General features: G+C 42.2%; 1 protein-coding gene across 1 annotated transcript in view; it reads right to left on the reverse strand.

The window, feature by feature from the left end:
- The window catches only part of LOC108513361 (peripheral plasma membrane protein CASK-like), a gene marked incomplete at its 5' end in the record, with an annotated part of 161,015 nt that overhangs the window by 10,739 nt on the left and 136,374 nt on the right, over positions 1 to 13,902 (reverse strand). Inside the window, 3 exon segments of the mRNA XM_017849106.1 lie at positions 7,310 to 7,512; positions 11,279 to 11,359; positions 11,466 to 11,546. Coding sequence (XP_017704595.1) covers positions 7,310 to 7,512; positions 11,279 to 11,359; positions 11,466 to 11,546 — 365 coding nt within the window.

Below are 13,902 nucleotides of genomic sequence, written 5' to 3' on the forward strand. Positions count from 1 at the left end.
AAATCCAGACTTAAAAGAAGAAATAACTAATGTAACTTTCAAATGAGTCTACAAATATTTTTATACAACTGAAAATTTCAAGCCCTTGGCTCAAATTTTTGGCAAGGTATTATTAAATTTACCAACTTTATACATAACTTATATTACTTTTTTTCTAGAGGATGGACAATAGCCATCAGACAATAAAAGTTGGCAAACTGGACATTTTTCTTACGACTCATGAATCAATCTATTTTTCTTCATAAAAGTTAACACTGATTATGTTGGTTAATGTCCATTTAAACCTGGCTATTAGTTGTAGCCTGAATTTTAATCCACAGGAAATGCATTTAAGGAGAGACTTGGACCTGCAGGCTGGTTTTACCACTAATCTGGAGGCCACTCCCTCACATTTCAAATTTCAAATTGCTAGCCAAGGACTGCTAGCAAATCTGTCCACTGTAGCAGTGCGTTGCTCTGCTGAAAAGCCCCCTGGGACTCCTGGGGAAGGGGGAAGCTTGCCCAGGGCTGGAGTTAGGAGCCCTAGACTTTGTGTCTTAGTCCTGTCGCTAAAGACACTGTGTGGCTGTGGGCAATGTGTAGGCCCATGAAAAATCGCTGCATTCAAGAGAGAAGGGCCTCTGAGATCCCTTTCAGTTCCCTTCCAAGGCACTGAAAACCTCTAACTGCAAGCTACTAGTTTGGATAGATATACTGCAACGCTGCAATCAGACGCTGCGGGAGTTAATTCTGCTAAGGGATTACTGTTTCAGTTCCTCCCCAGGAGGATATGATTATCTTGGAGGTTACAAACTCCCTTCCAAGGAACAAAACCCAACACATACAGATACCCAATTCACAAGTGACTGACATGTGATTAATTCATATGCGCTGGGGTAAATATCTTGCTGTCATTTACACAAGAATTTAACTATCCTGCTCCCCACATATTTTGCTTTCTAAATGGTCTTTAAATTTGCTTGCTTCGTGCTATTCCTATTGCTCCATCTTTTGCCCGGCTTATTGTCATAGTAATTAGACTAGTCGCCTTGCCTCTGGTTTTGCTGCTTTCCAATCGACACTCTACCCTGCTACTGGAATGATCTTTCTGAAATTCAAAACCCATGGCTCTCCTGCTCAGAATTCAACAGTTCCCTCTTGGCCGCAGGATAAAATGTATACTCCTCAGCATGAATGTCACCTCTCTCCCTCATAAGCATGCCTGTGCTTAACCTCTTCAGTCCTTCTCTCTGCCCCTTTGCCTCCACGGGCCAGCCGTCCTGAACTACTTTCAGTTCCAGAAAGGGCCAGACTCTCTTCTGGCTTTGTGGCCTTTTGACTTACTACTCCCTCTGCCTGGACCTCCCATCCTCTCTTCCTCTTCCCCACTCGCCCTTTTGCTTGGCTGAGTAATCCTTCAGAACTCAGTACTGATGCTCTTTTCTCTGGGAAGTCCTTTGTGAGCTCTGAGACCCTCCCATGTGTTCCTGAAGTACCCATCACATGGGAAACCCAAGACCCCAGGGACTAGCGGGTACCCTCCATCAGGGCAGGGACTGTGTCTTCTTCAGCTGTCTCACTCATGGCCAATATGGTACCCAGCATAAACTGCCCTTATAAAAAAATTAAAATGTAAAAATAGTAGATATAATTTGCACAGAATTTATCTTGTCTTTTAAGGCAGGTTCATCTACAGAGCACTCTACTCTCTTGGCTGAAGGGACTCTCTTAGCCTCTTTGTGTGTATAGGCATGTAAGAGACAAATTTGACATGAAAGCTTCTTTCTTTTTTTAGTGCAAGGTTGACTTTCACTAGGATTATATTTCTGAATTTTAGTCACACAGCATCTTCTTGTGGGTTGAGGGAGACTGGTACATTGTATTTATCCATCAAAGTTCTTTAATTCTTAAAGTCCTAGGCTCTGATTCCTCTGGTAAGAAAGCTTTTTTTTTTTTTTTTTTTTTTTTTTTTTTTTTTGAGACGGAGTCCTCGCTTGGCGCCCAGAGCTGGAGTGCAGCTGGCTGGATCTCAGCTCACATGCAAGCTCCGCTCCGAGTTCAGCCCATTCTCGCTGCCTCAGCCTCCCAAGTACTGGGACTACAGGCGCCATCATCCACGTCGCCCGGCTAGTTTTTTTGTATTTTTAGTAGAGACGGGGTTTCCACCTTGTTAGCCAGGAGGTCTCGATCTGCTGACCTCGTGATCCACCCGTTCTCGGCCTCACCCAAAGTGCTGGGATTACAGGCTTGAGCCACCCAACGCCGTGCAAGAAAGTCTGAAGCTTGCATATATGTTAATTTTGAAAGAGGTAACTGGCAATTTCTTTGCCAATCCTTTTGTGACTGAAGACTTTAGCAAGGAACAAACATTATGATGAAGTCCATATATAGGTCAAGCAAGCTAACAGGGATCTTCACTTAGAAATATCCTTTATGTCAGTATTATCTTAGGCCTTTTTTCCTTCCTTCCTATACTCATAGATCAGGTGAATACAGGGTCAGCTGAGACAAGGTTTTCTCATCACCCCTACCCCTGGTCACACACATATACCCATCCCATAGCCTGCTTCTGGGCAACTGAGATGGGAAAGAACCCTATTTGCTTCTATCTCCAAAGCTACTCTGAGTTCTAGATGGAAGTCCACCCAGCCTGGATGCTGAACGGAACTCACGGATAAAGTAGAGAATGACACCCTGGGCATGAAATGGTTTTTTTCTCCACTCAGTGGCCCAGCCTGCCAGGTACCCAATCCTTCTCATGTTTTCCATTCCAGCTATCACATTACAACAGCAGAAAACAAACTGTTTGGAACATTAGTTTAGCTTTCTGCAGATTGCCCATCTCTGCACTGCATTCATGTCCTTGGTCTATATCCATAGACTGCACTTACTGCATAAAACCATCAATGGTGGCCATGTTCCTCACATTGCCAGATGCCTCTTATGTCTACGAATCAGGTTATATTCCTTGATTTCCTTTTTTTGCCCTGGTTGTCAGGAAGTTCAGAGCCAAATTTAATATTTATCACAGTAACTAAAGTAGCCCTGTGGTTAGCATATTTGCTCTCTCCTCCTTTTTGTGGCTTTTTCTATTCCTGTACTTTATTACTGTACTTTCAAAAATTCTAAGATGCCTCAAATCCTGATTGAGATTTTCCTGTCTAGTCGGCCTCGTATTTTCAGCAGACTCACCACACATTTCCTCACTTGTTCTTCAAGGTCTTTGTGCCATACTCTGCACTACTTACGGGTCTCAGTGGGTGCCACTTTTGGTGCTGTGGCAGCCTGACTGAGGTTCAGAGTTACTTCAGGGACAGGAAATGGAATTGCTCACAAGGATTCCCCTCTCCCAGGCAGTTAACAGGTGACTTAAAGATGAACTCTAAGCCCTCTTCCTTTCTGACTCAGGATGAGGCACAAATTTTTTAATGTTCATGGGCAAATATTTCTCTCTGAATCTCTCTGGGATTTGGAGAGAGAGACAGGGACAGAGAGAGAGACAGAGAGGGAGAGAGAGGAAGAGAGAGAGAGAGGGAGGGAGAGAGAGAGAGAGACAGAGAGAGAGTATGAGTGTGCGTATGTGAAAGAGAGAGAGAAAGACAGAGAGAGAGAGAGAGGAGAAACAGGGACAGATACGGACAGGGAGAGAAAGAGCATGCTCTAGAAAGACCACTGAAAGCATGCTACATTTAGATAGTCAAAGTAACATTAATATTTGTGGAGATAAATTGATTCTATGGCTTGGTTATGGCCAATAATTAATCTCAGGTTATTATCTTCAAGGAATAGAAACTCATTTGACCCAAGTGTATAAGATGCAGATATCTATTTTGGTTTGCAAGCTTAAAAGCCACACAGGGGCAAGCATCTGAGTCATTTGGTACAAAAATCTAAGGGTTTAGGAAGAGTGCAGTGACCCTGGAACCCATCTCAAGAGAGCTAACTGATTTCACAAAATAGTCTCTGGTTCAGAACCTGGCTCTTGTTTTAAAGTATGGATTCCTAACAAGACTGTACGCTACCTCTTGATGATGACCTCTTCCTCTGTGGGCAAAAGCAAAATTACAAATATTCTGCTACTATTAACTTTTTCATGCTACAAATGGATACATCAGAATAAAGTTAAAATCTAAAACCATCACATTAAGCTCTGATTACACAATGGGGCTATGACAGTTTCAGCTTTAGGGGCACAGATTATTTTCTGAGCCATAGCTTTATTTTCATGAGAAATAAATTCTGCAGTTTTCTTAGGTTTGACTGAATTATAGATTTTCTGAACATTAAAAAAAAAAAAAGGAGGCTTTAAATTGTACTACTATGGATAAGGTGAACCATCTTAAGGATTCCCAGGGTTACCTCTTCTAGGGTGGTACAATGAAAGGAAGTGGGGATTTACTGTAAAAGAATAAAAATTTAAAACTCAACAGAGTTCAACTTCACACCTCACTTTCAATTGACTGTAAAGCCTTAATCGAGTCACAAGTATGTTAAGCCTTGGTTTCTCCATCTACAAAAGTAGATACTGATCTCTAGCTCATAGGGTTACAAGGATAAGGTAAGGAGTCATAATGCCTGGCAAAATATACAGCACTATAAGAATATAATCTATTACTATTTTATAAGAAGCCAGGTTATTAATTTCTTTCTAGTTTAATGTCTTTACCATCATCCTGTAGCTTTAAAGTTGGACCACAACATCTTATCATATAGTGTTATTAGACGTGCTCAATTGGGCCTCAGTTGTCTGAAATAAGATGGCATACAGTATTAGACCTGCACTAAAAGAGTTGGACACGTGTTAGGTGGTTTTCTTATGGTCCACATGTAGTTTGGCAGAAGTGAGAGGATTTTAAAAAATGCCACAAGGCCCTTCTGTTATGGACAGTTTTGGATGTACAATGAGCAGGAATTTCATCCTCACCATCTTGTCTTCTGAATTGTATTCTTAGCCCCTGACCCTGTGCTTGGCATATAAGTGCTTAATACAAGTTTGTTGGATTGAACTGTCTGTGAGATACAGTAGAGGGGTCATCTAAGAAGCTGGAGTGGGAAAGAGGGGTGGAGAAAAATGTCCTAAGGAGAGAGCCTCCCTGGAGCAATGAGGCTCTGCCTGAAAGCAAGTTGTTCATGGTCACAGGCATCCTGAAGGCAGGATGAAGGCCTTGCCCAGCCGAGGAGAGACTGGGCTGAGGGCAGAGAAGCCCAAGAGTGAAGCCCAGGCGGTGCAGATTGCGGGCATCCTCAGCTGTACTGTGGTATGCAGCGGTCATTGTGAGACCAGGACTGGCATGAGGCTGGCCTGGGCAGCAGGGCCTGGGACGAGTGTAGTCAACCAGACCAACGGGAGGGGCAGGACCTGGGCAATCCCTATCCCCAGGGCCGCTGGCCCAAAGAGGCTCAGGCAGCCAGGATGCCTATGGCCAGCCCTCAGGGCTAGGTGGATCTGAGACATCACAGTTCTGAGATGCAGGGACCCAGGAAGCAGGAGAGAAGAGTGCAGGTGAGCTCATCCAGCACTCAGGGGAGCAGAGGAGAGTGCCCAGCCGGGGTGAGGAAGTGCTTTGGGGCCAAGTGCAATGGGTAAAAGTAACTGCTGTGGGTGTCCTGAGGAGGCTGAGAGAAGTGTCTCCCACTCAGCAGTGCAGAGCAATGCATGGCTGTGCAAGGGCAAGGAGACAGGGAGAGCTGGACGCTACGGATGGAGCAGCAGCAGCAGCGGCAGCAGCAGCAGTGGCGGTGGCGGCGGCAGCAGCGGAGGCAGGTAAGGCAGAAAGCCCTCGAAAGTGGACTTAGGTAATGCAGAGGGAGTCTGAGGAGCCCTGCAGCCAGCATACTGCTAGAGACATTACTACCAGCAGAAAACGACGTTCAGGTGAAGACCAGTGTGGAACCCAAGGAGAGGATGTCGAAGACCAGGACCAGGATTGAGACTTTGCCTCTAGCCACCCCTGGCCAGAAGATTTTTCCAATCCCTAGTAAGGAGGGATTAGCAGTTAAACAAAAATCAATCTGTGGTACACATCATATATTTAGTTCTATATAGGTCCAAGTTAATTGTTAAGTAAATGGCAGTGTTCACCATACTGCTGCTTTCCTCCCTAGCCCCGTAAACAGATCCTTTTGTGGTTTCCAAAGTTCCAAGTTCAAGAACGCCATCAGGTGTTGTAAACGGAAATGGGTGAACCCACTGGCCACAAATTAGGATCCTGGAGCCCAGAAACTGAGCTGTCAGGTCCCAGGTCACACAGACTCTGGCTATACAGGTTCTGTCTTTGCTTTAGGGATGGTTAGGGGACCAAGTCTCATACAGTGGCCCTTGAACAGGGATTCGCCCTGCCTAGGATAGCCAGGTAAGCCTCCTGATGAAACACAGCCTGCTTGAGGGAAGCTGGTCTACTATTTCAGCAGGTAGCATACTGGTTCTATTTCTAAGTGTTAAAGGAGATTTGGTACAGGTCAGTCCTAGAAATGGCAGACTCGGAGTCACATGGGCACCCACAAGCCTCTCCTGTAACCCACCTTGATGTCTACAACTCCCAGATCCTTCCTACTGTGCTTTACCTCCCATGTCTACTTGGTTTGAACTCAGAGATGAAAAAACAGCTTGTCAGCATTTTTGATGTAAAGCCTTCAGCTTTCTCTTTTCCAAGTTTAATAATTCCTATTGCAAGACATATCTAGAAACCATTTTATCATCTCTGTGTCTGGCTCTCTTTTGAGTCCTCTTCCAGGTCTTTATCCCTCTCCTACTTTTCGCTCAGGGTCAGGCATTGTGCTCAGGTAAGGAAATGGCAGAGGCTGAGAGACACCATGGGTTTCCATCCCTGCTGTCTTTGACATCTGGGCTCACTCATGCTTGCTTTCATAAAGCTAGTGCTGTGTTTTAGACCCAGGCCCCAGGATCAGTTTCTCACTGGAGATGAACATAATGTGCTGGCAGAGGCTCTGATGGTCCAGCATGAGCTGTACCCAGAGAGGGAAGGTGTCTGTTGTGATAACAAAGTGCCAGAGCCTCATCCTGAGGTCAGATGATTGTAGGATTTCTGGCAGGCATAGACCCAATCAGGAACCTTATTGAGCTTCTGCATATAATAAACCTCTTAAGAGAATAATGTCTGCTTCTTAAATACCTGGTGTGTGCACTGAGTCCAACGATTAGTCAGCTGGCATTCTAGACTGTGAACCCCCAATGCCTCCATTACTAACACTTTTCTGTAGTTTATGAAATTATGTGACCTGTGACTTTCTGATGGTATTTTTGATTTCAGAATCTGTGCTTATTGGCATGCAGGCAGGATGTCAGACATTCAGGGAGGCTGGGCATTACCTGAGGCTCCACGTCCAGTATTGCAATCAGCCCCTGCTCGTGAATCTTCCGGATGGTCTCCAGTTTTGTCCCATACATTGCATCCTCGTGGCTGCCGTACTCCAAGTACTCGTTATTAGAGATGTCTTGCATCATTTGGTCATGAGATACAAAGTAATAATTCTTTCCATTTTCTTCATCTTTCTTTGGAGGTCTGGTTGTGTCTGCAAGGCCGCATGGCACAAGAGGTTTAAAAGGCCGAGCTGATGAGCTTACTACGCTCCCAACAGATTTACTCAAACCCAGTCTCTTCCTAAAAGCTGTGGATGCTTTAGCATGTATCTCATATCCCCTGTTCTCACCCCCAGTGGCTTTGCAGAACTAAATTCTAGAAACCATATTTATCTGTGTACATCACACCACAGTAGCCAGTGAGTTGTCTGGTTTGGTGAATCTTTCAGTGTTCAGGTGAGATGTATTTTATCCCTTCATGAATCACCACAGGAGGAAGACATGAAATGGCCCAAGATGAATATAACTCACTGTATGCCTTACTGCAGTTGGGTCTTGTGTAGAAGGAAAAAAGGAGAATAAAAAAATGGAAAACCGCATATGGTTAAATTTAAATAAGCCAAAATTAAATAAAATTCAAATTTTAGTTTCTCAGTCTCACTAGCGGCATTTCAAGGATTCAATAACCACTTGTGGTTAATGGCCACTGTACTGGACTGCGCAGACATCAAGTACTGTCATTGTCACAGAAAGTTCTATAGAAAAGTGATGGTCTATAACATCTTGCAAAAGGAGAATGTTAGGATACAGTAAAAGGCACATTACACTGAAAACACAATGACTGTGGCCAGACATAGCCATAATTATTATGGAAGACCTAAATTAGGAGGTGACAAACTGGCTTATGGGCCAAATATGGCCTACTGTCTTTTATTTATTTTTTTTACTTTGGAGACAGAGTCCCACTCTGTAGCCCAGGCTGGAGTACAGTGGCGCAATCTCGGCTCACTGCAACTTCCGCCTCTTGGGTTCAAGAGATTCTTGTGCCCTCAGCCTCCTGAGTAGCTGGGATTATAGGCATGTACCACTATGCCCAGCTATTTTTTGTATTTTCAATAGAGATGGGGTTTCACCATGTTGGCCAGACTGGTCTCAAACTCCTGAGCTCAGGTGATCTGCCTGCCTCAGTCTCCCAAAGTGCTGGGATTACAGGTGTGAGCCACTGCACCCGGCCACCTACTGTCTGTTTTTGTAAACAAAGTTTTATTGGAACACAGCCATGTGCTTTTGTTTACATATTGTCTATGGTTGTTTTCATGAGACAACAGCAGAGCCAAGTGCTTGTGACAGACTGTATGGCCTTAAAGCCTCAAATGTGTACTATTTGGTCCTTTACAGAAAAGGTTTGCCCACCCCTCACCTGAGTGAGTGTAACTGAAGTATACGCCAATAAGCTCTAGTTCTGTGGAGACTAATAGGACCAGTATCCTGCAAAACACACTTTAGGAAATGTTTTTCTAGATGAGCTAGGAACACTGGTTTTAACATTCTCTCTCTCTCTCCCTAACCCCTTTTCTTTTCTCCCTTCCTTCCCCTTTTTTCCCTCTCTCTCCCAATTTCCTCGCTTCCTTCTTTCCTTGAGAAAGAACAAATTTATGCTACTCTCTCCTGTGTACATGAGCCTAAACTAATGGGGAATTCCCCCTTTCCTGCTAGCCTGTTAGAACATCAAGTGCTTGTGGTCATCAAAATGTGGACATTTTAAGAGAAGCCCTTTCTCTCAAAAGCTGAAGAACCGGCATTACTATTTATTTATTGAGACAGGGTCTCGCTCTGCTGCCCAGGTTGGAGTGCAGTGGCAAGATCTCAGTTCACTGCAACTTCCATCTCCAGGGCTCAAGTGATTCTCATGCCTCAGCCACGCTAGTAGCTGGGACTACAGGTGCATGCCACCATGCCTGGCTAACTTTTGTATTTTTAGTAGAGATAGGGTTTCACCACGTTGGCCAGGCTGGTCTCAAACTCCTGGCCTCACGTGATCCAGCCATCTCGGCCTCCCAAAGTGCTGGGATTATAGGCGTGCGCCACCACGCCCGGCAAAGAACTGACATAACATATTGATGTTGTACTATCTTCAGTCGTCTTAGTAGTTAGATATATGTTACATACACATATGGGGTCAAATATTTCAAAGACTAGTCAAGATTGATGTCATCAAAGGTAAGTTTTAAAACCAAACTAGTTAACTGGCCATTTAATAACATGGAAGTTCAACTGTTACATGGTTAAGAAGAAGCTAAATGTTAGGTAAGCTTGCTGTACTCATGATCTAGACATAAGAAGAATTAAAAGAACACTTAAAAGTGTTTTACTAGAAAACCCCATATTTGTCTAAGGAGGCCCTATTTGGTAAATTTTTTTTTTTTTTTTTTTTTTTTGTTGAGACGGAGCCCCGCTCTGTCCCCCAGGTTGGAGTGCAGTGGCGCGATCTCGGCTCACTGCAAGCTCCGCCTCCCGGGTTCACACCATTCTCCTGCCTCAGCCTCCTGAGTAGCTGGGACTACAGGCGCCCACCACCGTGCCCGGCTAATTTTTTGTATTTTTAGTAGAGATGGGGTTTCACCGTGGTCTCTATCTCCTGACCTTGTGATCCGCCCGCCTTGGCCTCCCAAAGTGTTGGGATTACAGGCGTGAGCCACCGCACCCAGCTGGATAAATTTCTTGTGTAAATCAGACAGGGTTTTGGGATGAAGGTTGTCTCATGAAGCCTCCTGGCTCTCTGAGGTGTACAGATAACTGTAAGTGGTGGTGACATTGCTTCAGGAAGGCATGTGAAGGCCCTATAGAATGCAGCCAATCTTCACATTTTCTCCTGTTGCTCTTAAAAAATCATTCTCCTTTAGCTCTTCCAACCCTGAACTGCTAGAAAGCTTCTGGGATGAAAATTTTATTTTATTTTATTTTTTTGAGACGGAGTTTCACTCTTGTTGCCCAGGCTGGAGTGCAATGGTGCCATCTTGGCTCATCACAACCTCCACCTCTGGTTTAAGCGATTCTCCTGCCTCGGCTTCCTGAGTAGCTGGGATTACAGGCATGCACCACCATGCCTAGCTAATTTTGTATTTTTAGTAGAGACGGGGTTTTTCCATGCTGGTCAGACTGGTCTCAAACTCCCGACCTCAGGTGATTCGCCCACCTCAGCCTCCCAAAATGCTGGGATTACAGGCATGAGCCACCGTGCCTTGCCTAAAATTTTAAATTTTAGAATAATGATGATAATAATGAAACGATAGTGGTAGATAGCTTCTACTCATCCATCATCTGCTAAGCGCTTCATACTCATGATCTCAAATCCCCTCTGCAATCCTGGAATTACTTCATTTTACAATTGAGAAAATGAAGTGGGCAAGAAGTTAAGAATAAGATACAGAAAATAAAGGAGAATTAAAAATTTTACAGATTTGAAAATCTTTACGGAAACAACTGTTAGCATATTGATTGGGTTTAAAAAATGATAAGAAATCAACAATTTAAATATTAATTATGGGAAAATTGTCATATCAGAAACTTCACAACTATGAAAACTTATTTTTCCGAAGAATAATTTGTCTAGGTAATGTGTATGACATGTTGTTAGAAAAATTGTTACAAACAGAATGGATGAACCTAAATTTATTTAAAACACATACACACACACACACACACACTCTATACACATATCTGTACTAAGACAAGCCTAGAAGGGTATACAGCAGAGAAGCCTAGAAGGGTATATAACAAAATATTTATAGCACTTATTATAGGGAAAGAGGGGTTGGGATTATTGTTAACTCATTTTCCTCCTTGTTCTTTTTTGGATTTTACGAACTTCCTACAATGAACAGTTATGCCTCATGTAATCAGAAAAAAATACATATATTATAGAGTTAAAAAAGTGATAGGAAAAATATAATGAAAAGAGATTGAGACATTGCTTACGTGGAATAGGGTACGCAAACCGGTCTGGGTGCTTTGTGATGAGAGTGTTTTTTATGTGTCTTCTCCCAACACCATGTGCGCCTATGTCATTTAGGAAAAAAGAATGTTAAAATTGACAACTCTTAATAATGTTCACAAAATGTTTTGAAAGAGAGAATAAGCAACCCACTTATACAATCAAACTTACCTAATAAGACTAGTGTTTTCCTTTTGAATGCTGGCAGTTTTACTACTTCTTCATATGTGACAAGATCTAATTGATCAAACACTAAAACGCAAAGATTTAGAAGAAAGGTGAATTTGTGGAATGATTATTTCATGTACATAAATTATAATTTTACTGGCAAAACTACAGTTATATTAAAACCATGTCTTAAAAATATGAATCCAACTTACGATATATGGCTTATATGTAATTTAAGTCATATAGCATCTAGGGAGAAATTTTCATTTTTAAGCCCATGAAAATGCACTTTAGAACTAGGGGCATCCAATGATGCTGAACACATGCATTAAAATGTCCAAATCTAAAAGATGCTACATATCTTTTCATGCAGTATCCAACAAATTATATGAATTCATTCGAAACCACATGCTGTTCATATTTTCCAATTCTAAGAAGTCAGTAATACTAAAAGAAAAGTCTACAGACAGTGACCAACATGAATATAGCATGAATGCAACTAAAGTTAACCAGGAGAGGGGCCAGCTAGATCATTTCTAAAGATGGATGAGAAATGCATGGGCAGCTGGTCTTTAACTTCATGGTTCTTTCTTTCAACAGAGTTGATGAAGGTGGCATGCTAGATTCTAAGGCAAGTTCTGTAACTATTTCACAAGCTTATCAATGAGCATCTCACAAGCTTTACTGTAACCCAGGTATCCATTCAATGGAGAGTCTTGAATATGTAAGGAGAGTTACATGCTTTCCTGGGCCTGAAAACTTGTCGCCCATTACATGGGCAGTCTGCGTGTGGTGGATCAGGATGGAAAGAATCATAGAGCAGGGTCTGAGCTCCGAAACCTTTGCAAAAGTGGAGTTCTCTAATCACTACAGACTGAGGAGAAATATTTTAACAAATATTTTCTGAAACCTGCCTCTTAACACTATCATAAAAGCAATTTCAAGCAATGTACGAAACTTTCCTGAGCAGATGCCCATTCCTGTTGAAATTCAACATGGTCCAATTCTCACACACATTTGGAAATTCTCAAAAGGGCTAAAATTGTATGTCTGTGTTTCCTGTAATTTTTGTATGGTCATACCCAAATGCTGTCAGTTACATACTGACATTTCTTTTTTTAAAGAATATTGAATAAACCCTGGATTTTAGAGGGGTTAAAATAAATTCAGTAAAATCGATTCAATGATGTAATAAAGGAATCTGGGCTGCTTTATTATTTATTTATTTATTTATTTATTTGTTTATTTTTGAGATGGACTCTGGCTCTGCCACCTAGGCTGGAGTGCAGTGGTGTGATCTCGGCTTACTGCAACCTCTGCCTCCCAGGTTCAAGCAATTCTCCTGCCTCAGCTTCCCGAGTTACAGGCACCCGCCATTATGCCCAGCCAATTTTTGTATTTTTGTAGAGACGGGGTTTCACCATGTTGGCCAGGCTGGTCTTGAACTCCTGACCTCAGGTGATTCGCTGGTCTTGGCCTCCCGAAGTGTTGGGATTACAGGTGTGAACCATCGCACCTGGCCGAAATCTGCGCTACTTTAGCCAATCATTCATTAAGAGAACCTTCTACTCCTTGAAACAATATGGCCAAATGATTGTGAATATCACCTTAATTCTTAACATTAGTGATTTGCCCAATCACTTAAAATGCAAAATAAGATACTTGGGAATAGAATAGATCAGAAACAAACAAACAAAAAGCACCATTATCACAATATATAAAGAAATACAATATATTAAAATAGAGGTTAGTGTATATTAATGGGTATTTGCGCATTTGTTTTCTTTCGATAACTTGATTTATAAAGGTTGACTGAAAGTCTTTAAAGCATATCCTCTAGCAATAGCTAAAAAGCCAGAAATGTTTTCTGTGTTCAGAATGGCAGACTCACAAAATTAAAATGAACATGAGGCCCTCTGTGGTAGGGCTAGTTAGTTACACTGAAGTAGTAATGGAGTGATGAGAGTTGCGAAAATAAAAGCAGGAGTGCTGATGGCATTATTTTTTAGACCTATTGCCCTCTGAGTGATATTTCCATCAAGAAAAAGTATGCTTACGAAAGAAGTGTATTGACAAGCAGATATGTTTTAATATATTTTAATAAAAATAAGCAAGCATCTCACGAAAGAGCAAGATGATGATGATGACACAAGCTTTCTCAATGGTATATACACACACCTGTCCCTCTATAGAGCCCTAACTCTAATCCTACCAAATTAAGACTTGTCATTTTTTTAAAAAAACACATAAGAATGAGTTAGATGTCAACAATCAAAACCACAAACAGCTATGTTATGAAAATGAAATGAAACAAATATGTTAAACATCAATATCTTAACCATAAAGGAGCGGCATGAAGAGGTTACTCTGGTCTAAATGAAATTGCCACACGGTCATAGGGTTGAGAAACAATAAAAAAAGGGTATTTTAAAATAAGAGA

This window comes from Rhinopithecus bieti, unplaced genomic scaffold (genome assembly GCF_001698545.2).
Source record: "Rhinopithecus bieti isolate Rb0 unplaced genomic scaffold, ASM169854v2 scaffold_32986, whole genome shotgun sequence".
Taxonomy (NCBI): Eukaryota; Metazoa; Chordata; class Mammalia; order Primates; family Cercopithecidae; genus Rhinopithecus; species Rhinopithecus bieti.